At 47.5% G+C, this 23,530-nt stretch overlaps 1 protein-coding gene across 1 annotated transcript in view; it reads left to right on the plus strand.

Annotated features, from left to right (window-relative positions):
* The window catches only part of TMEM132C (transmembrane protein 132C), a 291,113-nt gene that overhangs the window by 154,195 nt on the left and 113,388 nt on the right, over positions 1 to 23,530 (plus strand). The window contains exon 4 of the mRNA XM_084820472.1: positions 6,371 to 6,517. Within this exon, the coding sequence (XP_084676598.1) occupies positions 6,371 to 6,517 (147 nt within the window). The remainder of the gene's footprint in view (positions 1 to 6,370; positions 6,518 to 23,530) is intronic.

The raw sequence follows: 23,530 nt of genomic DNA on the forward strand, positions 1-23,530 counted from the left end.
TCCGTGTCCTCCACTCTGGGATGATGGAGAAGAGATCCTGGCCTTCCTCTCTGTGACAACCTTGCAAGGACTTGAAGAGTGCTATCCCATCTCCACTCAGTCTTCTCTTCTCAAGGCTAAACATGCCCAGTTCTTGCAATCTCTCCATAGGGCTTTGTTTCCAGTCCCCTGATCATCTTTGTTGCCCTCCTCTGAACCCAATCCAGCTTGTCTGCATCCTTCTTAAAATGTGGTGCCCAGAACTGGACACAGTACTCCAGATGAGGCCTAACCAGTGCTGAGTAGAGGGGAACTAGTACTTCCCTGGATGTCCCTGAATGTGGTAAAAATGCCTGAGGGTTCCATCCAATGTCATGCCAGCAGAAGGGAGTTCACAGAAGTGCATTTCCCTGCCTTTCTCCTTCCCCTGGGAGCCCACAGAGACTCCTGAAAATGCCAGGCAGAGGATAAGGAACCCTCCTGAATGGAGTGAGCTGTGACACAGGAGGCGGGGGGTGGAGGATCCCCCCAAATCAGGATCAGACAGAGGTACCCCCTGTGAGTCCCATGTCTGTGCACTAGCAGAATGACCCTGCTGGATGAGACTCTAAACTTGTCCATTGCAGGATGCAGTGGAGGAGGTGTTCCATAGATATAATTAAGTTAGATTGTGCTGGGTGCAAAACCAGTTGTAGACCACAAGGATAAAGGGAGCGGGGAGAAGCATTTATCTTTGGAGGAGAAAATCCAGCAGTCCCTTGGATCTGTCTTTAGTGCTATTCAGTACACGGTGGGTCTCTTGTTAGGCAGAGTGCAGAAGTAATACAAATGTGGAAATGTGGTAGTCCTATTGGCAAAGCTGGGCCATTCCTGCAAGGGTGCATGGGAAGTTGTCAATCCCCATGCCTCCCAATTCTCCCTCAATGTTGAAATTCCGACTGTAAGATCCTCCAAGCAGGGACCTATCTTCTAAGTTCCTGAGATTCTAAAATGGGGGGAAGAACCTGTAACCTTCCATATGTTCTTGGACTCCTCCTCCCATTAGCCCCAGCCTGCATGGACAGTGGTGAATGATGATGGTATTTAGAGTGCAACATCTGTAGGGTCACAGTTTCCCCCATCCCTGCTCCAAAATGTCCAGTGTATATGGATGACACACACAATACATTTGACAAACTTCTCCCCATTCACCTATCCCGTTCCTTTTCTCTTTCTTCCCAAGTTCAAAATAGGGATGTCCCTTGCCGGGGAAACCACTTTTCTCAATACCAGTGGAGATGGGTGGCTCCAATTTCGGTGGGGCTGTGAATCCATTCCGGGTTTCAGTCAGGACCAGCCAAAACTCTAAAGGAGCTATCCAAGGTGCTGAACCCCATTCCCCAAAATAGGTTCCATGCCTTGGATAGCTCCTTTAGAGTTCTGTCTGGTTCTGACTGAAACCCGGAATGGATTCACGAGCTACACTGAAATCGGAGCCACCCGCCTCCACTGCTTGATACAGAAACTTGTTTCTAAAAAATCTGTTGCCCTTGCTGATGACACAGGTGTATTTTTACACTAACAACTCTTAATAAGCAGGATATGTGTACTGTGGAAGGATTTTCCCCCCAAATCTCTCTCTCTCTCTCTCTCTCTCTCTCTCTCTCTCTCTCGGAGTGCTGTGTATTTAATTTTGCCATGTGAATTTAATTGTGGATTTAACCTGACCTGCACTTACTGTCCATGCCCATCTGTCACTGTTATGGGCAAAATACCATGTTCTGTTTATGAATCTGACAAGGTGTCAAGAGTCACGAATGCAGACACAATGACAAGGTGTCTGTGTGTTTTGAATCGGTGCCTGATAGGAACATTTTAATTGTGCATATTTCTAGCCAAGGCACCAAAGAGACTGTGAGGTTTTTGCAGAGATCTGCAAATTAGGGTTGGCGGAGAATTTCTCCACGAATCTTCGGGAGGCCGAGTGCCGACGCATTCGGCCCCCTGAAAGTGTTGGGGAAATTCTCCGCCGGCCCCCCGCCCCCCCCGGGATGGGACTTACCTTCGGCGAATGTCCCTCTCGGCGGCGGGTCCCGGCGGCGGTTCGGCGGCGGTTTGGCGGGGGCGGCGGCGGCCGGTATCCCGACCGGCTGCCACCGCCACCATTACAAAAAAAAAAAGTAAAGTAAAAAAAAAACACATACCCGTGATAGGCTACGTAACGATTTACGTAGCCTATGATGGCTAGATTTCCAAAGTCAGCTGTGATAGGCTACGTAAATCATCACGTAGCCTATCACGGGTGACTTTGAAAAAAAAAAGCGTACGCAAATGGCGGCACCCATGGGGCGCCACCATTTGCGTTCCTTGTTTTGGCACGTCTAGTCTACGTAAAGATTTACGTAGACTACGGCGAAAATAATGGAACGCTATTTGCGTTGCCCTTATTTTCGCCGTAGTCTACGTAAATCTTTACGTAGACTAGACGTGCCAAAATAAGGAACGCAAATGGCGGTCCCCATGGGAGCTGCCATTTGCGTACGCGCTTTTTTTTTTTTCAAAGTCACCCGTGATAGGCTACGTGACGATTTACGTAGCCTATCACGGCTGACTCTGGAAATCTAGCCGTTATAGGCTACGTAAATTGTTATGTAGCCTATCACGGGGGTGTGTGTGTGTGTGTGCGTGTGTGTTTTACTTTTTTTTCGCGGCCGGGTAGACAGGGCGCTCCTACCTGGCCTGAATTTCGGCCGGGCGAGGCGGGGCACCTCCCCCCCCTCGCCTGAACTTCAGGGGAAAACCGAAGCGCCTCCCCCCCACCGCGAAGCAAGCTGCGGGATGAGGTAAGTCCCTTTCGTCCATCCCTACTGCAAATCCCCGCAGAAGGATCCTCTTGAGCAAGGGTGCAGAACCTCCTTCAGCCAAAGGGACGAATTCAGTTTTGGAGAAGTTCTCGGGGGCTGCATTCCAGTGGTGGGTGGGGCCAAAGACAAAAGGTTTGGAGCCAGCCTTCCAAAAATATCACCGTAAGCCCGGAAGGCTAGATTGGGACCCCAGGTGGGCCAGATTTGGCTGACGGGCCAGAGGTTTGACACCCCTGTGCTTGAACTTCCATGGCAGTAATTTCCAAATGGCATGTGTTATGAAAGGCTATGGCAAAGTTCACACTTTGGGGAGCTGGTGGAACTAGAAATGGGAATGCCCCTTCTCTGTGCATTCCCTTTCGGCCTGACCTACCTTGCCGAGTTGATGTGGTGAAAAAATGCAGAGCAGGGGAAGTGAACTAGTGTACACCAGTTGCTGGGGAACATGGGTGGTATGGTGCTGTTGCTGTCATGCCCTGCTTGTGGGGTTCCCGTTGGACAGCTGGTTGTCCATTGTGTGAACAGAATGCTGGACTAGATGGACATGGACCCTTGCTCTGATCCAGCAAGGTTCTTTTCATGTTCTTAAGTTGTCCAGCCCAGATCTCCTGGAAAGTTATCCTCCTTCAATTAGTTTGGGGAGGGGATTTTGGGGGAGGATAGAAAGCTATTAATGGCTACTAGTCCTGATGCTATGTGCTACCTCCAGTACCAGAGGCAGTATGCCTATATACCCCAGTTGCTGGGGAACATGGGCAGGAGGGTGCTGTTGCACTCAGGTCCTGCTTGTGGGTTTCCCATGGGCAGCTGGTTGGCCACTGTGTGAACAGAATGCTGGACTAGATGGACCCTTGGTCTGATCCACCAAGGCTCTCCTTACGTTCTTATGTTCTTAACTATGTGCACAGCCCTGAGCACCTCAAGGAAAGGCCAGAATAACAATGAAATCAAGAAATGCACATAATAATCATTTATTTTTATTGCTGCTCACTGGCAATGGCCATTTGATGATGACTGCCCAAACCATGTTAGCATCAATGAAGAGTCCTTTTGTGATTTGTCTCCTGATCCAGGGAACCTTGTTAAAAACACAGGGACATGAACCTCTTTCACTTCCTGACCTTGTTATATAAAACTGAAAGGGAGAGAAAGAGAAACTGGGTGCAGGGAGTGGAACAGATTAGACTTCTAACAGATTAGAGAGCTTTGGCTATTGGGCGGTATAGAAATAAATAAATAAATGAATGAATGAATGAATGAATGAATAAATAAATAAATAAAAATAAACTTCCACATATTTATTTAGAAGGTTAGTCTTTGGGGCATCCCAGCCACCCATTCTACTACTAAGTGCCATCATAGCATTGATTTCCTTTACTGTGGGTAAGTTACTTCACTCCTGGACTCTCTCTGCCTTTAAATGGCCATTACGTAATGCTGTGTAAAGAGAGAGGCAGCTTTTCCTAATGTTCGATATGGGGGTTAATTAACAAAATGGCTTCATCGCCAGAGCTGGGTGTGTGTCCCAGCTATGGCGATGAAGAGCCCCTTTCCTTTACATTTCTGGTCCTCCAGTCCTGGATTATGCCACTAACCTTGTCCAGAGAAAATGTCGTCCCCAATAAATAACAAAACCCAGTGTCTGTGTCCCCACTGTGCGTCATGCTGGGAAGAGCTATCTCTGACTGCGGAGGGAATTGTAGCCCACAATCAAACGTGAGCTGTCATGGACCCAATGCAACTGACAACGGATGTTTCCAGGCAGTGCACGGGCAGCCAGAGTGCAAAATATCTCGGTATCTGCATCAAAAAGAACAGTTTAAAGGGCGTTCTTCATCACTAGGCTTTTCAGCAGTCCATGTCACCTGCGTTTCTTTCTCTACTCTCTCTCTGTCCCTCTCCCTCTAAATTCTCCAACACATCTAATAACGGAAAGGAAAGCCCTGCTGGATCAGAAAAAAGGATTCATCTAGGCCAGTCTTCCATACCTGGGTTCCCTTCAGATGTGTCAGACTACGACTCCCATGATCCTCAACTGGAGGGCACCCAATTTGGCTTGGAAAAGGGATAGCATGTTTCCCGATTCTTTGGGGGAATGGTTCAACTTATTCCCAAGCTAATCCAATGGAAGCCACAAATTGTTTACTTATATCTAGTACTGAGTTAGTGTGCCACTGAATATTGATTGCTTGGGGGGTGGGGGGATGTCAGTGGGGAGACAGGGTTCTTTCTTCCCCTCATGGCACATGCTGTAGTCTACACCAGGAAAAGGATGGGGTGGGGGTGGGGACACAAACTAACTGAGTCCTTCCCTTGCTGCTGCCACAAAGTGGCCATCTTTTTTTCTTTTTTTTTCCTGCCTGCCTCCACTGAAACAGCCCTTTTATCCTTTGTAACTTTGGTTCCCCCCTCCCCCTGCACCTATGGATTTCCTTACTGACACAGCCTCCTCTCTGTACTGAGTAGAGTGAAAAGGCAAAGAGGTGTGGGGTGAAAATCAAGGCATCAGACCATGTTTAAACCACCAACACATTTAATGTTGACTAAACATTTTGAAAAGGTGCAATTAAACAGTTTTTGTAATGATATTTGAGATGGGGTGAGGGAGAACAGATTTTTTAACCATCAGAGCAATTAGACCATGAAAATAACATGATAAAAAAGCATCCATTTAAACACTGTCTAAACTGTTTCCCTACTTGAGCAATAAAGCAATTCCTTCAGTGCCTCCTATGGCAGTGCATGTTCCAGCCTTCTTGCTTTCACCTTTCTTTCATTCCTGGAGGCTGGGTCCTCTGCGACACTCTCTGTCATGGTTTCTTCTTCTAATGTCTAGCACTTGAACAGAACAGAACAGAACACCTGCAGGGTTCACTTATACTCATGGTTCCTACTTCCCCTACTATCCTCTTAGCCAATCAGAAGGACAGTAGATTTTTACTAAGTTTTTGGTTCACAAAGTAACTAGGTTTCTTCTCCCCTCCCTGCTTGCTTTCAGTTTCCTGGGCTGACCTACTGTACCTTCTATGACTTTTTGAAACCCACACTGAAATGGAAAGCAACTATGTGATAAGTAAGAACAACCACAAAGTCACTGAACAGTTTCATTCCTTTATCTCTTCCTAGCCAGCTTGTGGGCTTCACCTGATTGCCCATGTTGGGAAACAAGATGTTAGACTGGGCAGATCTTTCATTTGAACCAGCAGGGCTCTTCTTATGTTCCAAGTGGTGATGGCAGTGCCAATCAGAATTGCCATTTTCTCGCTGCTGTGTATTCATTTATTTGTACAGCTCCTCTTTCCCTATCACACAGTGGAGAAAGTTTCTCCTGACCTTCTTAGGAGAGGCATGTCCTTCTCATATCACACAGAAGGGAATGCCTCTTCTGAGCATCTTAGAAGAGATATTCTTCATTCTGTGGTCTGATCCAGCAGGGCACTTATGTGTGAAGGTGGAGGGTGGGCAGAATTATGCCACTAAGAATTGTTGTTGTTGTTGTGTTGTTGTTGTTGTTGTTGTTGTTGTTATAACAGTTCTCCTTCCAACAGGGCAAAGGTGAAGAAAGGTGTAAATATCCTCAGTGCAAAGGCGAGTGACCCACGACAGTGGGACGTGACACAGGAGGTAGGCAATGGCGGGAAGCATTCAACCACAACCGTGATGTGTCAAAGGATAATGGCGAGTTCAAGGAGCAGGTGAGTGCACTCTGTACCTTGGTACACCAGGCCAGAGACAGGCAACCTGGTTCCCTCCAGATGTGTTGGACTGCAACTCCCATAATCACTGAACTGGGGCTAATGGAGACTTGTAGTCCAAAACATTTGGAGGGCACCAGGTTGTCTTTCCCTGCATCTGACTTGCCTTTAGTCTGGGAGAACAATGCAACATAATGCATGAAAAGGGCTTTGATTCAGATCGAACCATTACATAGCAAAGCTCCTGGGTCAAGAAGGGAAAGGGTGGGCGGCAACACACTGGGTAAAAGCTGACTGTCAGATTCCAGGATCATCTTTAAATGACCACTGTGAGAAGCAGGATGCTGACTAGATGGGAGTTGGTTTTGATCCAGCAAGGCCCTCCTTGTGTTTTTATGGTGCATTAAGAAAGTGCGGGTAGACAGAAACCTTGAAACTCCTTCATTTTCTTTTTCTTTTTCACTATCTAAAAGGGCACATGGTGCCTTGTAATGTACTGAAGCGGTGCAATGTTTATTTATAGTACAGTTCATGGGGACATGGGTTTACAACTTATGTGCAAAGGTTTCAAAATCTCCCCACTCCACCCCTGCGGATGGTCACAAATTCAATTCCAGATTGTTGGGGTTGGGGGGAGTTTGTGTGATGCAGATACTTCATTAACTACAGTAAAAAAAACCAAAAAAACGAAGATTGAGATCTTCCTTCCTTCCTAAGTTCCTGGACTGTACCCCACCTTCCTTTCTACCATGAGATTTTATGCTTTCTTCCCCCTGCCTTGTGCATAACAAATGCAGTCCGTCCTGCCTGCCTGCCTTCTGCACCCACTACTCCACCAATAGACATGGAAAGAATAGTGTTCCTGTTTGCAAATCATGCTAAGATCTCCCATTCACCACTGAATGTGAACATGAGCAAAAGTGTAGTTCTCAGGACATTTTTGCAGTTTCCCGTGCTGGTATTTGTGTGCAATAGTGCACACTTGCAGAAGTGTGTGCTTCTGAAAATGTGCAACCCCCCCAGCACCCCCTGTATTTCCATGCTTCACCCCACTGGGGGGGGGGAGTGCACATGTGGGATGTGCGCTTGGAAAAGTGCAATTTTTCGTGTTTGAAAATGTGCACTTTTCCTGTTCAAGATAAAAGAAAAAGAGAAGACACTCACATTCTATGATGTGAGTGTATCACATACTATTCTATGATTCTATGATTCTATTCTACATTTGGGACCGAGAATAGGGATGTCTGTTGCTGGGAAATTCTATTCTTTTTTTGACTCAACAAAGTTATGCAGCATGAATGAGTTGATTTGCATTTGCAAACCGTGCTGTGGGCTTATCCTCAAACTCTGGGAAGTTTTTTTGAGAACCGTCCAGAGAGCTTTGGCTATTGGGTGGTATATAAATAAATAAGTAAATAAATAAATAAATAAATAAATAAATAAATAAAATGTTTTGTGGGTTTTGCATATTGCACAAATTTCTGAGCAATTTCCACACATTTCTAAGTAATTTGCACAAATTATAGCCGGATTTGCTCAAATTGCTTAGAAATATGCACAAATTGCTCAGAAATTCACCCAAATTGCAGAATCTGCCCCCCCCCCCATGCACAAAATGTCCAGAAAATTTGTGTACTGTCCTGACTTGCTCCAGACCAAGTCAGGGACTGCAGTGGGAACCAGAACAAAGTCCGGGGGGCTGAACCTAGGAAAACCCATTGAACTCCACCCCCACCACCCCCAATGGATTTCTCTGACATCCTTAACTGAGAATGAGGCGAGATGAGCATCAAGGCGGAAAATGGAGAACTCTGACAAATTTGAAATCGTGCTTTCTCCCATCCCTATCCAGCACTCATTTTTCAATGAACATGGGGGCAGAATTTGTAAATTCCCTATGATGTTCCCAGAGCAAGCCCAATGTAGCATCACCCTTGGGCATCTGGCAAAATGGCACAGGTAGCTCAAAGCCACCCCACGCTCATCAGAGTGCTGCTCCCACCTGTCGCCACTGGCCATTCCCATGTAACCTCCCAAGGCTTATTACAGGTGATGGGGCTGGGCAGCAGCCGTAGTGTGGCTGGGCTTCCAGATTGCTCTGAAGTGCACTGAAGCACTTCATAGCAAACCCACCTGCTTTGTGCCACTTCATGCCCCCTCCACCGCACCCCCAAAGCAGCACAAAGCACCCCACTTCAGATCGGAGTTCGGGCTTCGGGCCACAGCAGTTGCCCAGCCCTACTTTTTCTTCTTCTTCTTCCTCCTTCCTTCTTTCCTCCTTTATGCTCCCCTGCACAAGCCCTTTCACAGGACTGAAAGACTTTCGGCATCCCACACCTGGCTATCAAGGGGGTAGGAGGGTCGGGACAAACCATCCAATGTTCCCAAGACAGAGAAAACATGCGTTGTCATGAGCAGCTTACAGACTCAATCCATCCACTACATATATCCCTCCCATTAATGGGATTTGCAGTGGAGAGTTTGCAATACAAGCAAAGGGTGAAGAAGCAACATACAATAAAATAATCATGTGGAAGCCTGCCAAAGAAAAAGAGCATAGATGTCCTTGAAAAGGAAGCCAGAGCTCCGAGAGGTAATGTCAAGCATAGTTACATTTGTGGGAAAAACAATAGCTTGGCAGTCAAGTGCCTCCCACCTCACCTACACACACATGCACCCCCCCCCCGATGAAATCTACTTACATCAATAGAACCTCAAACCTCTTTTTCCCTGTTGAATGGACAGCTCCGTGCGTCTCCTTGAGACTCGATGAATTCAGCTTGCTCAGAGTTTCCACCTCCGTTTAAAAACAAATACGCGTCTAGACCTTGTGGCTATGAAGACTAGAAAGTCACTAGTATATAGGGATGTTGCAAGCACCCAACTTAGTCAGGTGATCCACAGTTGGCTACAGAATCGGACTCAAAGCGTGCTTATCAATGGGATCTTCTCAAGCTGGGGAGAGGTAACGAGTGGGGTACCGCAGGGCTCAGTCCTGGGCCCAGTGCTCTTCAACATTTGTATTAAGGACTTGGAGGAGGAGGTGCAGGGAATGCTGATAAAATCTGCAGATGACACAAAATTGGGTGGGATAGCTAATACTCTGGAAGACAGAAATCAAATTCAAAGTGATCTTGATTGACCGGAGCACTGGGCAGAAAACAACAGAATGACATTTAATAGGGATAAATGCCAAGTTCTGCACCTAGGAAAAAGAAACCAAATGTACAGTTACAAGATGGGGTATACGTGGCTCAACAACAATACAAGCAAGAAGGATCTTGGAATTGTCGTCGATCACAAGCTGAATATGAGCCAACCATGTGATGTGACTAGGGATGGCGGATAATTCTGCCACGGACCCCAATGAGGCCGGATTTTAAAGAATCCAGCCCCTCTGAGTCCATGGTGGAATGGAGCACTCACCTCCACCTCCCTGCAGAATCCGTCTGGGTCAGATCCCTCTCGACATCGATCCTGCAGAGCTGGCCACATGCTCCGCATCACTGGCAAAAGTCAATATGGCCGGCAGCCATTGCCATGCTGTATCTCTGTATAAGTAAGTCTCCGGATGCAAATGGCATAGTGGGCGCCATTTGCAGCCATAGAGCTGGTAGATTAGCCTAAATGCAGCTGTAAATGGCTGCATTTAGGCTAATCTACCAGCTTTATGGCCGTAAATGGCTCCCACTATGCCATTTGCATCCGGAGACTTACTTATACAGAGATATGGCACGGCAATGGCTGCCAGCCTCCTGTATTGATGAAATTCGCCAGCAATGCAGAGCTGTCGGCTGGCTCCGCAGGATCAACTCGGAGTGGAGCCAGCCTGGACAGATTCTGGCGGGAGGGATGGTTTGCTTCCCTCTGCGGGCAGATGCTCCTGCGAAACGACAGGTAGGGAATCCACGCATCCCTAGGGGTGGACGAAAGTCACTTTCCTGTCATTGAAGCTTGTTTGCGATGGGGGGGAGGCGCTTCGCTGCTCCCCCCGCGAAGTTCAGGCCGGGGGGGGAGGCTTCCCGCCTCGCCCCGGCCAAAATTCAGGCCGGGGGGGAGGCTTCCCGCCTCGCCCGGCCGCGAACTCCAAAGGTTTAAAAAAAAAAAAAAAAAACGCCCCCGTGATAGGCTACGTGACGATTAACGTAGCCTATCACGGCTAGATCTGCAAAGTCAGCCGTGATAGGCTACGTTAATCATCACGTAGCCTATCACGGGTGACTTTAAAAAAAAAAAAAAGCACGTATGCTAATGGCGGCCCCCATAGGGAGCCGCCATTCGCGTTCCTTATTTGGTCGCTGTAGTCTACGTAAAGATTTACGTAGACTACAGTGACCAAATAAGGAATGGGAATGGCGGCTCCCTATGGGGGCCGCCATTATCCGTACGCGCTTTTTTTTTTTTTTTTTAAGTCACCCATGATAGGCTACGTGACGATTTACGTAGCCTATCACGGCTGACTTTGCAGATCTAGCCGTGATAGGCTACGTTAATCGTCACGTAGCCTATCACGGGGGCATTTTTTTTTCTTTTATTGGAATGGCGGCGGCGGCATTCCAATAAAATTGGAATTGGTGGGTTTGCTCCCGCCCCACACGAACACCCGCCGAACCGCCGGCCGGACCCGCCGCCGGGAGGGACATTCGGCAAAGATAAGTCCTGTCCTGGGGGGGTGCGGGGTGCGGGGGGGTGCGGAGAATTTCTCCCCGAAACTTGTTCGGGGGGCCGAACACGTTGGCGCTTGGCCCCCCGAAGTTTCGGGGAGAAATTCTCCGCCATCCCTACGCATCCCTAGATGTGGCTGCAAAAAAGGCAAATGCTATTTTGGGTGGCATTAATAGAAGCATAGCTTCCAAATCCCGGGAAGTACTAGTTCCCCTCTACTCAGTACTGGTTAGGCCTCATCTGGAGTACTGTGTCCAGTTCTGGGCACCACACTTGAAGAAGGATGCAGACAAACTGGAGAGGGTTCAGAGGAGGGCAACAAGGATGATCAGGGGACCGGAAACGAAGCTCTATGAGGAGAGACTGAAAGAACTGGGCATGCTTAGCCTTGAGAAGAGAAGACCGAGGGGAGACAGGATAGCACTCTTCAAGTACTTGAAAGGTTGTCACAGAGAGGAAGGCCAGGATCTCTTCTCGATCACCCCAGAGTGCAGGACACGGAATCATGGGCCCAAGTTGCAGGAAGCCAGATTCCGGCTGAACATCAGCAAAAATGTTCTGACTGTTAGAGCAATACGACAATGGAACCAATTACCTGGGGAGGTGGTGGGCTTTCCCACACTGGAGGCATTCAAGAGGAAGCTGGACAGCCATCTGTCAGGGACGCTTTGTCTTGGATTCCTGCACTGAGCAGGGGGTTGGACTTGATGGTCTTATAGGCTCCTTCCAACCCTGCTATTCTATGATTCTATGATTCTATGATTCTATGATAAGCTGGCAAAATCCCTCATGCCGGCCCTTCAGCCTATGCTCACTGAACTCCAGGGCACTAACAGGCCTGGCTCAGACTTGGTTGCGCCTATCCTTGGCAGCCAACCAGGCAGGAGGAAGAGGAGGCAGCGCCCCATCGCAGGCACCCTCCCAGATGTTTCCTGCACTCACCGGGCCCCATCCAGTGAGCACCAGCCATTTTGCTGACTTGGGGGGGGGGTTTACAAAAAAAAAGGGAGCTAAAAGAAACTCTGCATATTTAAATGTGTGCATTTTTTAAGCTCCCTTTTTTTGGTTAAAAAAAAAGAAAAGGCGGTAAAATAGCGGGTGCTTGCCAGATGGGCCCGGGGTGAGTGCGGGCAACTCGCTGAGCTCGAGCACAGGTCCAGGGGTGGGTTTGCACATCCCTACTAGTATAACTCCCCCCCATGACTAGTGGGACATGTGATGCAAACAGCAAAAAGATATTTGCCAAACAGATGCAGGTTGCAGAATGTCGGCGTTAGATGTGGTTTAGCACATACGGTCCCTGTTTATCTTTACCAAAGGGCAAGTATCAGTTCTGTGAATGGCTGAAATCTTTAATCCATTAAAACATTTTGATTGAAAGGTGCCTCTAAAAAATTGAGCAGCAGGGGGCAAGTGTCTGGGGTTTCTTTTTGTTTTTAACGTGACTTATTTTTAATATGAGTACTTGCAAAAATGGAAAGCAGCACGTACCAACCTAGAACAGGCAGTCATCATTCCCTGTCACACAGAGGAGAAACCCTCTTTTGCCTATATTACAAGAGGCATCCTGTATCATAGTGAAGGGAATGCCTCTTCTGGGATGCCTCTTCTACTCTTTCCTGGGACAAGAGTCCCCTTGATGCTTAGACCACTGAGAAAGTGTGCCCTGGAAGCTTCCATAGGGGTCAAAGAGTGTCACATGACCCACTCTGACCTATTGGAGAGAAGCTTCCTTACTGTCCTATCATTCTTTCCTTTGCCATTCTGTGTGGCACACAGACCAAATTTCTGCCTGACACCTCTCAGGATGAAATGACCCCACCCCCTTCAATAATGCTCCTACTTGGCACAACTCCTAAAGTGCCAGGTTCTTTCATGGTGCTGTCTGTCCTGGATTCAACCCTTCTAAATTGGGTCCTTCCCAGGAAGCACTATTTTTGTAATCGAACATTTGCAACACTCTTCCTGTCTGCAACTGGGCACATTCCTCTAGGCTCAATTCAGTACTAGGCATGGCAGATTGAGCTATTTCCCCAAACAAATCATATACTGCACGATCTGCACCCCCTCACCCCAAGAAAGGAGCTCTGGGACCTCTCAACTTCCCATGTGCTTAGCATACATAAGGACTCAGGTGCCTTGGGAGAACTGCATTTCCCAAGGTCATGAGACATGGGACATTGCCATAGCAGCAGTTAAAGTGCCTTGGCTTATGATCTGAGCTGGATAAGAATTTGAAGGCTAAATAACACTCAATTTATTGCTAACCAAGCATTACAAGCTAGACAAATTCATATTATGATGCAGTTATTTATGCATTCATTTATTCGATTTATATACCACTCAGCTGGCAAATTACAAATGTTACTGTGACATCACTAATTCCAGTGTGCTTTGATAAGCAGTCATGGGAGTTTGGTTCTGCCAGCTGGTTTCAAGGCCAATCTGTTACTATGACTGTTCTTTCCAGAACCTTCTGCTTTAACGAGCTGCTGGCAGTAACTAGGTTATATGTCCAAACTAGGGATGAGTGAGAAATTCACTTCAGGTTTGGACTAGAATTTATTCAGTCCGCACATCCCAGAACCAAATGCAGACCTGAACACAACCTGAAGTCCACAGATTTCTGACTTTGCAATGCTATTTCCACAGCAAAATAGGTGTTCAAAATTTGCACAGTTGAAAAATGCGCAGAAACAGGCATGCGGTTGAAAAATGCGTACAAACATGCTTTAGTCAATGCACAAAAAATACACACAGTTCAAAAATGCACACAATTGATGTGCATATGAAAATATGCACAAATGGGGGGGCAGGGGGAGACCAAAGCTCACAATCTAATAGAGACATGAATTTCATTTCAACAAGCTTGAGTTTTGTTGATTTGCACATCCCTAGTCAAACCATGGGCCGCGGTGGCTTAGTGGTTAAGACACTGAACTGCAGACCAGAAGGTCAGCAGGACAGCAGTTCAAGACCCGAGTGCCGCGTGACGGAGTGAGCTCCCATCTTCAGTCCCAGCTTCTGCCAACCTAGCAGATCGAAAGCAAGAAATTGCAAGTAGGTAAATAGGTACCGCCTCGGCCGGAAAGGTAACAGCGTTCCGTGCACCTCGGTGTTCAGTCATGCCGGCCACATGACCACGGAAGCGTCTTCGGACAGCGCTGGCTCTTCGGCTTAGAAATGGAGATGAGCACCACACCCTAGAGTCGGACACGGCTGGTTGGGGACACCTTTAGTCAACCCATCCCGTTCAGAGAGTTGTAGCTGTTTCAGAATGATACTTGTGTTGACAGTGTTTTAACATGTAAATGCATAGGCTGTATTGGAGGGGGGTCAACTCTTTTCCCCTTCCCCCTGCCCCCATCTCGGTTCTCTCATTTGCTCAGCTTCTGAGAAGAAACACTTGCCTTGAGACTTAAGAAGTGTGGTGAAGAAAGGACAAAATGATGCATAACCACGAGGAGGTAGCTTTCTCTTTCCACCCCACCCCCCTCCAACAATCCAAGTATTTTAGAAACGGGAACATCTGCTGAAACTCATAAACAGCTGACTTCAGCAATAGAACATCACACTGTTGCCCAATTTGGCTTTCGACGACAGTGAGAAGAGATAAATCAACCAGGCAATAAAGCATGAAAGGAGTAGGGCGGGGGGAAGGGTGCAGGGATTCAGAAATCCCAAGCCAATGCCTTTAAAACAAAGCAAATAAATCCCTTATTAGTATTCGCTAAGTGGCAGTTCCCAAACTGTTCCAGTCCAGTGCATTATCTTCAACCAATTGCAGTGCAATATCAGTATTCAGGCTCCTGTCTGCTGGGGTTTCAAAATAGTGGGCGAAGTCTGTTCCTGTAATTGTTCCCCTTCCCCGTACAACCTATAAATGTTTCTTCTTGTCTTATTCTTTCTAATTAGGATGTTTAAAGTCGACTTTAAGTTCCAGCCTTGAATCCATTCAAACATTTTTGTTGCTCGGTTTAATTTCTACGTCTGGGGATTCAGGCCTACTTGAAAATTGTGACTCTTGACCTGTCTCCAGTCCCAAGTGTAGAAGGCTTGGATTTGGTTATGTGGTGGAGAGGGATACAAGCTCATGCATGCTTGGGGACATTTTTCTTATTATAAAAAGCCTGAGATGATTATATGTAGCATTTTTATACTATAGTAAAATGTTCAGATTTAGTATCTCAGAAATCCTGACAACAAGCCTTATATGATTACAATCCCCCAGCATTTCCCAGTTCCTCCTGGGCTCCAGTGAGAGGGGAAGTGACCATAGAGCTCTTCTGCCACTCTAGCTGTTCTGCTCTGTGCTCTCTGTCTCTGTCTCTCTCTCTCTCTCTCTCTCATCTTATTCTTGAGAGAGAAGCCATGGACTGCAGGGGCTAGAGGGGCAAAATATGCTCTAGCTTCCTCACTCCGTGACTTTTCTCTCAAGAATCTTATTTTTGAGAAACCATGGAGCAATGTGGGCTAGAGTGGAAAAGACGCTCTAGCTGCCATGTTCTGTGGCTTCCCTGTTGATAGTATTATTCTTGAGAAAGAATCCATGGGACACAAAGGGTAGAATGGTGAAAGTCTCTGTGTGTGTGTCAGGGTCCCCCTTATGCCCTGGCCCCCCTGAGCAACTTCTTAAGGATCTCTTGCCTCCTTAAGAGTCCCACCTTCCTTCTTTAACCTTCCTCTTCCCAATAATGTGGGGGTTACACTGTAGGCATGGGGAGGCGACTGACACTCCAGACACAAGGTTTAACCAAGACAGTTTACTGGTAAATTAAAGCAAGCAAATCACAACTTGAGCTATTATACAATAATATAATTATACAATAGAGCTGAGTAATATCAAGGCAATAAGAGAAAATTAAGGTTGTAAAAATGCAAGTTCCTCTACCCTAGCTGTATTTAGTCTGACTAGTGGCCATACGATATCTGGGTTTTCCAGGAATCTACCTCGGAGCCCATGCTTCGAGGTTGGTTCCTGGAGAACCGACCTTCCCCCTGTTCCATGCTGCCTTGCAGGCAGCACGGAACAACCCTGTGCTCTGTGCTTGTAAGAGGAGCATTGAGTGGCCAAAATGGGGTGTTCCAGGGGGCGTTCCAGGGTGGGGAGGTTGGACATGCCAGTACGACACATCCTATGTGTCATCCGGCAGCCTCCTCCCTCTAGCCACAAATGCAGGGCAGGAGAAGCACAGAGGGAATGATCCCCTCTGTCTTTCTCCTGCCCTGCATTGGATAGGCGGTCGCCTCCGAGTTTGGAGGTGGCCGTCTATTTGCATAGGATTGTGCCCTGAGTCTCCTTAATCCTGCCCAAAGCCAATTATATGGATAGGGATGGGGGAGAAATTTCACACTTTCAAACCAATATTCAAATCTAAACTTATCTGAATTTTGCAATGGAGTTCTCCAATAAAATATGGTTACAAAAATGCATATATTACGGCATGGGTGCAAACCTTTGGGCTCAGGGGACAAAATCTGGCCCTTCTGGGGTCCCAATCAACCCCTCCAGGGTTTCCAAGAAGGCCACGCATCCTTCCCTGACCACACCCTCTTTCTCCCAATCACCAACGATTTGGTGGTTTCCCTGCAGGAAATAAATACATAAAAATGAATCATCGTGTAAATTCTAACTATGTAGCCCTAAGGAGGTATATGTCATCATCACACAAATGCTAATTATCTTTTTAAATTTTCTTTTATCTGTATGCCACTCTGAGATCTTAATGATATAGGGCAGGATACAATGTTATAAATAAATAAATAGCCCTAAGATATGCAGAATAGTTTGGGCTTCTTAACTCACAATCTGTTCCCAGCATGCAAGTTTCTTGCATACACTCCAATCCTTTGCTTCCACACCAACATGTTGAGATCTATATCTGCTCCTTGTTAACCCCGGTCCTTTGTGCAGGCAACGCCTCCAGTCTTACAGTTCTGTCTTGTACAATGCAGCGTAATGACCGTTATTCATCAACTTGATGTTCTGCCTTAACAATACCAATCACACTCAACTCATCCTTCCCTTTCAATTCCAAATCAATTTTCTGGGAGGAAATTGATTTGATTAGTGATCCATTCGCGTAACCTGTTTCAATCAGTTGAAGGTTGTTAGGATGACCTCTAGGGTATCTCATGGGTATTACACTGAGCGTTTTCCTCTCGTAGACTAACACAAGGCATATCTACCGTACATGTTTAAACCAATTTCAAAATGGCTCAATTAACACTATTCCTACATGAGGAACCCTAGGACTCTGTAGTTCTCTGAAGTGATAAGGGAACATCTAAGAGAAGATGCTTCGGAACAAATGAATTTCACCTAAAGAGAATTTGAGAGGCAAATGTGGAGATTCCAGCTTGGGTGAACTAAGCAGTGTTTCCCTGTTAAAAATAAATAAATCCTTAAAAGAGAGAGAGAGAGAGTCAAATTCATGGAGGATGTCTATCGATAGCTATTAAGGTTAGAGGCAGTGTACTTCTGAATACCAGTTGTTGGGGCAGGGGTGTTGGCAGCTGCCATACTTTTTACTCCCCCCCCAAAAAAAAAATGTATGGAGGGATATAAATGCAATAAATAAGTAAGTAAGTAAGTACGTAAGTAAGTAAGTAAGTAAGTAAGTAAATAAATCCCCTCAGAACAGAGCATTTGGGTAAATCTAAAATGGAGGCAGACAGCCTGTCAGAGCTTCAAGAGCTCCAGTAAGTTTCACCACTACACACACACACACACACACACACACACACAATTGCCCACTCCCTAAAATAGATTAAATCCCACCCCCCTTCCCGGCACCTGCACTTTACCAGCCTGTAAATGGGGAGAGGGCATTTTTTGCTTGGCCCATTCTTAAAAATATCAGGGCAGCTATCAGGCTATCGAAAGGCCTATGGCTTTGTTGTTTCACTTGCTTCCAGAACTTGTGATAGCATAAGAACATCAGAAGAGCCCTGCTGGATCAGGCCAAGGGTCCATCTAGTCCAGCATTTTGTTCACACAGGGGCCGACCAGCTGCCCACAGGAAACCCACAAGCAGGACAGGAGTGCAACAGCACCCTCCCACCCGTGTTCCCCAGCAACTGGTGTACATAGACACACTGCCTGGGATACTAGAGGTAGCATATAGCCATCAGGACTAGTAGCCATTGATAGCCTTCTCCTCCAAGAGTTTGTCTAACCCCCTTTTAAAGCCATCCAAATTGGAGGCCATCACTTTGTCTTGTGGTAGTGTTTATTATTAGGACATAAAAAACAGCCCTTCTGGATCAGACCCAGGGTCCATCCACTCCAGCGTTCTGTTCACACAGTGGCCAACGAGCTGTCGACCAGGAACCCACAAGGAGGGCATGAGCACAACAGCACCCTCCCATCCATGTTCCCCAGCAACTGGTGTACTGCCAAAGGCTCACTGCCTCTGGTCCTGGGGCAGCTAGACGGATCGCTTGCATCTTGCATCTCAGCTTTGCATCTGGCTTGTAACTATGTTCCTTTTAAGACTCAAATGCACCCTGGTGGGTTATTCAGCCACAGTTGTGTGGACCGTTGAGAAGCGCCATTTTTTACCTCCTGCAAAACCTCCATGAGGTATTAATCAGGCAACATTAGCTCTCTTCTTAGAGGTAATTGTTCATCTCCCTGCTGTGTGTGTGTGTGTGTGTGTGTGTAAGGCCATAGAAAGCTAGATCCAAGCTGTCTCTCACTCTGTCCCCATGACAGCAGTTGCACAAATAGGAATTATAATCTCATTTGGAGCTTGAGGGAGCTACATAACAGGTGGCGGTGGAGGAGAAACCTGCCGAATCAGTAATGTTCATAATGCAACGGGTGGGAAGGGTGAAGTGAAGAGCTTGAGAAAGACACATTCTCATAACTTGAGATCAGCTTGTAAGCTATGTTCCCAACAGTCCTGGGGTGGGGATGGGGAACTTCAGGGTGGGGGAGAAGAAGGAAAACGGAACTTCAGCTTTGCTGCAGACCTACATCCATCACCTGTACAATTTCATAACTCGGATGCTCCCTGAAATGTGACACAGATGCTTGCTGGCTGTCCTTATTGTGCTTTTCTGAATTTCAGCCCCAGGCTCAATATTTGTTGTGCCGTCGGATTACGAAGCCGGGCCAAATAAACGGTCCAGGCAGCTCATCCATCACAGCTATAATTTTGAGGCTCGGAGGAAATGAGTAGTCGAACGGAGCCCCGTATGCTGCCGTTCCGGCATCAATTTCAATCGGCCGCTGTAACATCCCAGCGCCACGGGCTGTGATTCCCTTTGAAATTGGAATGGCATGTCTCTCTGCATGTAAGAGGCCTAATGAGATTCAGTGTAAGTCTCGGTAAATGGGTGCATGCTGCAGTTTGGGGGCAGGGAGGTTTTTGTGAAAGAAAATGCCTAACTTTGCATAAACTTTAATTGAGTCTGAACTGGCAGTGACAGAGAAGGAACGCAAGTTTGGAAGGATGGTTTTGAAACCATCCACCCACTCTTCAGTGACCCGGAACAAACAAAAACAACACAAGTAAACAAACAACAGATTCCATATTAGGGAATTGCAAGTGGGAAGTTGCAGGATGGAGTGCTCCTGTTCAGGGTTCCAGCCAGCCAATATTCCATTCCACCTTCCCTGGTTTTCCATCTCTCTCTCTCTCCCCCGCCCCAAATATTAAGTCAGCATTCCATGACAACTTTCCCTGGTCAGTCCTCATTGACCGTTTGGGGTTTCTCCCATTGCCACTTAGAGTCTCCCCACCACCAAGATCTTTTGTTCATCTGCAAATCTCAAAGTTCCCCCAAGCATCCTAGTACCTCCCTCTTGTGCTTGGATGATGCCCTTTTGTCTACATAAGGATCCACAGTCAGAGAGCAAAGGGCTGGATGTGCCTGATCTCATCTGATCTCAGAAGCTAAGCAGGGTCAGCCCTGGTTAGTACTTGGATGGGAGACCACCCAGGAATCAGGCTTCCTGCATTGAGCAGCGGCTTGGGCTTGATGGTCTTGTAGGCCCCTTCCAACCCTATGGTTCTATGATTCTATGATTCTAATGTGTTTCTCATTAGTTTATAGGACCGGGGCGAGGTTCAGGGGACAGTTCCCCTCTCCAGAAACCAGTGGGGGCTGCACCCTCCCCAGAATTGCTGCCAACATTCGGTGCTGTGGCTGTGGCAGAAAAGAAATGAGTTTGCTGTTAAGGCAGGTGGGGAATGCACACCTGGTTTTCAAGCAAAACCATGCTCTCCAAAGACCTGGTTTTCAAGCAAAACCATGCTCTCCAAAGACCTGGTTTTCAAGCAAAACCATGCTCTCCAAAGACCTGGTTTTCAAGCAAAACCATGCTCTCCAAAGACCTGGTTTTCAAGCAAAACCATGCTCTCCAAAGACCTGGTTTTCAAGCAAAACCATGCTCTCCAAAGACCTGGTTTTCAAGCAAAACCATGCTCTCCAAAGACCTGGTTTTCAAGCAAAACCATGCTCTCCAAAGACCTGGTTTTCAAGCAAAACCATGCTCTCCAAAGACCTGGTTTTCAAGCAAAACCATGCTCTCCAAAGACCTGGTTTTCAAGCAAAACCATGCTCTCCAAAGACCTGGTTTTCAGCAAAACCATGCTCTCCAAAGACTCTAGGGTGCGCTATTTTGGTTCAAAACCAGACACCATTTTCAACAGTGAAATCATTTTATTTTATTTTATATTGCATCTGCTGCTAAATTGGTTGGCTCTTCTGATGTTCTTAAAGAAGGTGTTTTGCCCCTGGCCACAGCCCAAGACATCCAACAGGAACATGGGAAGGTGCCTTATATTAAGCCAGACCACTGGTCCGCTTAGCTCAGTATTGTCTATTAGGGATGGTGGAGAAATCCGCCACGGACTCCTATGAGGACGGATTCTGCTGCCGGGCTGTGGAACACGTAAAATACGTAAATATTTATGTAGCCAATCACGACAAAGAGCAGGGACGCAAATGGCATAGCAGATGCTATTTGCATCCCTGCTGTTGGCCGTGATTGGCTACGAAAATATTTATGTAGCCAATCACGGCCAATGGCAGGGGCTCAAATGGCATCCCCTATGCCGGACGCCATTTGCATCCACAGACTGGCCATGGCCGGAAGTCCGGCAGTGGCCAGAGCTGGCCGGCGGCTCTGTGGACTCCCCGCAGAGCGGAGCCAGCCAGGGAGGATTCCAGAGGGAGGACCTCCACCCGCCTGCAGACCCCCCCATGGACCCCAGGTAAGAGGATCCGTACGTCCCTATTGTCTATACTGATGGACAGCAGCTCTATGGATTTTCAGACAAGGCTCTTATGCCCTATTAGGGAATGTGCAGGGTATGACCTGAGGGATGCTAGACTACAGCGCAGCGTGGAGCTCAGATGGTCGACCCAGTTGGCAATGCGTGAGGGTCGATGCAGGGGACCATCACTGGAAGGGGGGGGATCCCTCCCTAAGCTATTCTAGCCAGCAAATTCTTGTTTCAATTGGCTGGCAATGTCATAGCTCCCATTTGGATCCCATGTAGCCATTCATAAATGTATAAAGCAGCTGTATCCCTTTGTAGCCTGAGAGTCTTCGGGGATTTGTATCTGTCATGAACCTGCTTGATAGTGAATTAAAGGCGTGAGACTGAAGCCTCCCCTCTTGTGTGTGTGCATGAGGAAGGAGGGGGCCAAGGGAATGTGACACCTTGTGGCTTCGGGGGTGGGCCACTTCAGCTCAGGCTGATTCGGGGGAGCCCCGATCTGACTCGTCCTGGAACCTGAAGCGGGATTTGGCCATCCACATCCCACTTCAGGGGGGCCTTGATGCCCCTGCACAAACCCCCAGCTCCTTACCTGGGCCACTGCCTCCTCCTCCACCACTGCCTCCCCCTCTGCCTCCCCCGCTGCTGCCCCTGTCGCCTCTACCACTGTCGCCTCTGCCTCCCACCGCTACCAACTCCTGAGCCCTTTTTAAAAATGGTGACTCCCACCAAAAAGAGCTGGTGGAAGCAGGTGGTGACGACGGTGGCAGAGGTGGTGATGGTGGTGATGGCGGCAGCAGCAACAGCGGTGACTCCTGTGAGTCACCTCAGGAAAGGAGGTGGAGGCACCAGCGCGACTGAGCCAGGGGGCCCAAGTACCAAAGTGCACTGAGAGCTTTGAAGAGCCCCTAGAATGACAGAACCCTAGAATCATAGAATAGTAGGGTTGGAAGGGGCCTACAAGACCATCAAGTCCAACCTCCTGCTCAATGCAGGAATCCAAGTCAGAGCATCCCTGGTAGATGGCTGTCCAGCCTCACCTTGAATGCCTCCAGTGTGGGAGAGCCCACCACCTCCCTAGGGAATTGGTTCCATTGCCGTATTGCTCTGACAGTCAGGAAGTTTCTCCTGATGTTCAGCCGGAATCTGGCTTCCTGTAACATGAGCCCATCATGCTGTGTCCTGCACTATGTGATGACTGAGAAGAGACCCCAGCCTTCCTCTCTGTGACAACCTTTCAAATACCTGTCTAAATATGCATCTCCTTTGGAATTAGTGAGACAGGTGATCACTAATTGCAAGAGATCCAATCATAGAATCAAAGATCATAGAATAGTAGGGTTGGAAGGGGCCTATAAGACCATCGAGTCCAACTCCCTGCTCAGTGCAGGAATCCAAGTCGGAGCATCCCACCTGACCCACTTTGGGTCATTTCATGCCCCCTCCACATCACCTCAGAAAGGGCCCGAAGCAGCCTGAAGTGGCCCGCCTCGACTCGGGGTTTGGGCCTCGGGCCAAAGCAGAGCACAGCCCTAGTTTTCATTGGACTGTAGCAAACTTGTGACTCCCAGACCAATACACAAGCTGAGACAGAGTTGTGTCCCCAAATCTGCACTTTTTCAAGATGAGCATCACAGCTTGTCAGGGAGAAATGCACACAGAAATGTGCCCATTCAGGAAAAGTGTGCACAACATGTGTATACTTCAGAAAAGTACACACAAAACTGCATTAAAGTAAAAGAAGTGTGTATGTTGTTGTTGTTGTTGTTGTTGTTGTTGTTGTTGTTGTTTTAAAGGCACTCAAAAATGTGTACATTAGGTAAAATGCACACCCAAAAGGTATGAATTTACATACAGGTTCCTTTCGTGGAAACAGGACAGAGCGAGCTTGACCTCAAAAAATATCAGGTGACAGATCCATCGTTCCCTACTCTTGACACAAGTACAACTGGACAGAGAGATGCTATCTCACATTTTACTACACACTGAGAATTTCCTTTCCCCAAATTCTGGCATGTTGTCTGCACTGACAGCCATCAGAGGAGAAGGCATGCCACCGGAGTTAAAATCCATATGGAAGAGCCCATCGATTGCAGCCATATTTGTGTACATT

The sequence above is a fragment of the Heloderma suspectum genome, chromosome 13 (assembly GCF_057233095.1).
Source record: "Heloderma suspectum isolate Gila_16-S chromosome 13, 16-S_ref, whole genome shotgun sequence".
In the NCBI taxonomy this organism is placed as follows: Eukaryota; Metazoa; Chordata; class Lepidosauria; order Squamata; family Helodermatidae; genus Heloderma; species Heloderma suspectum.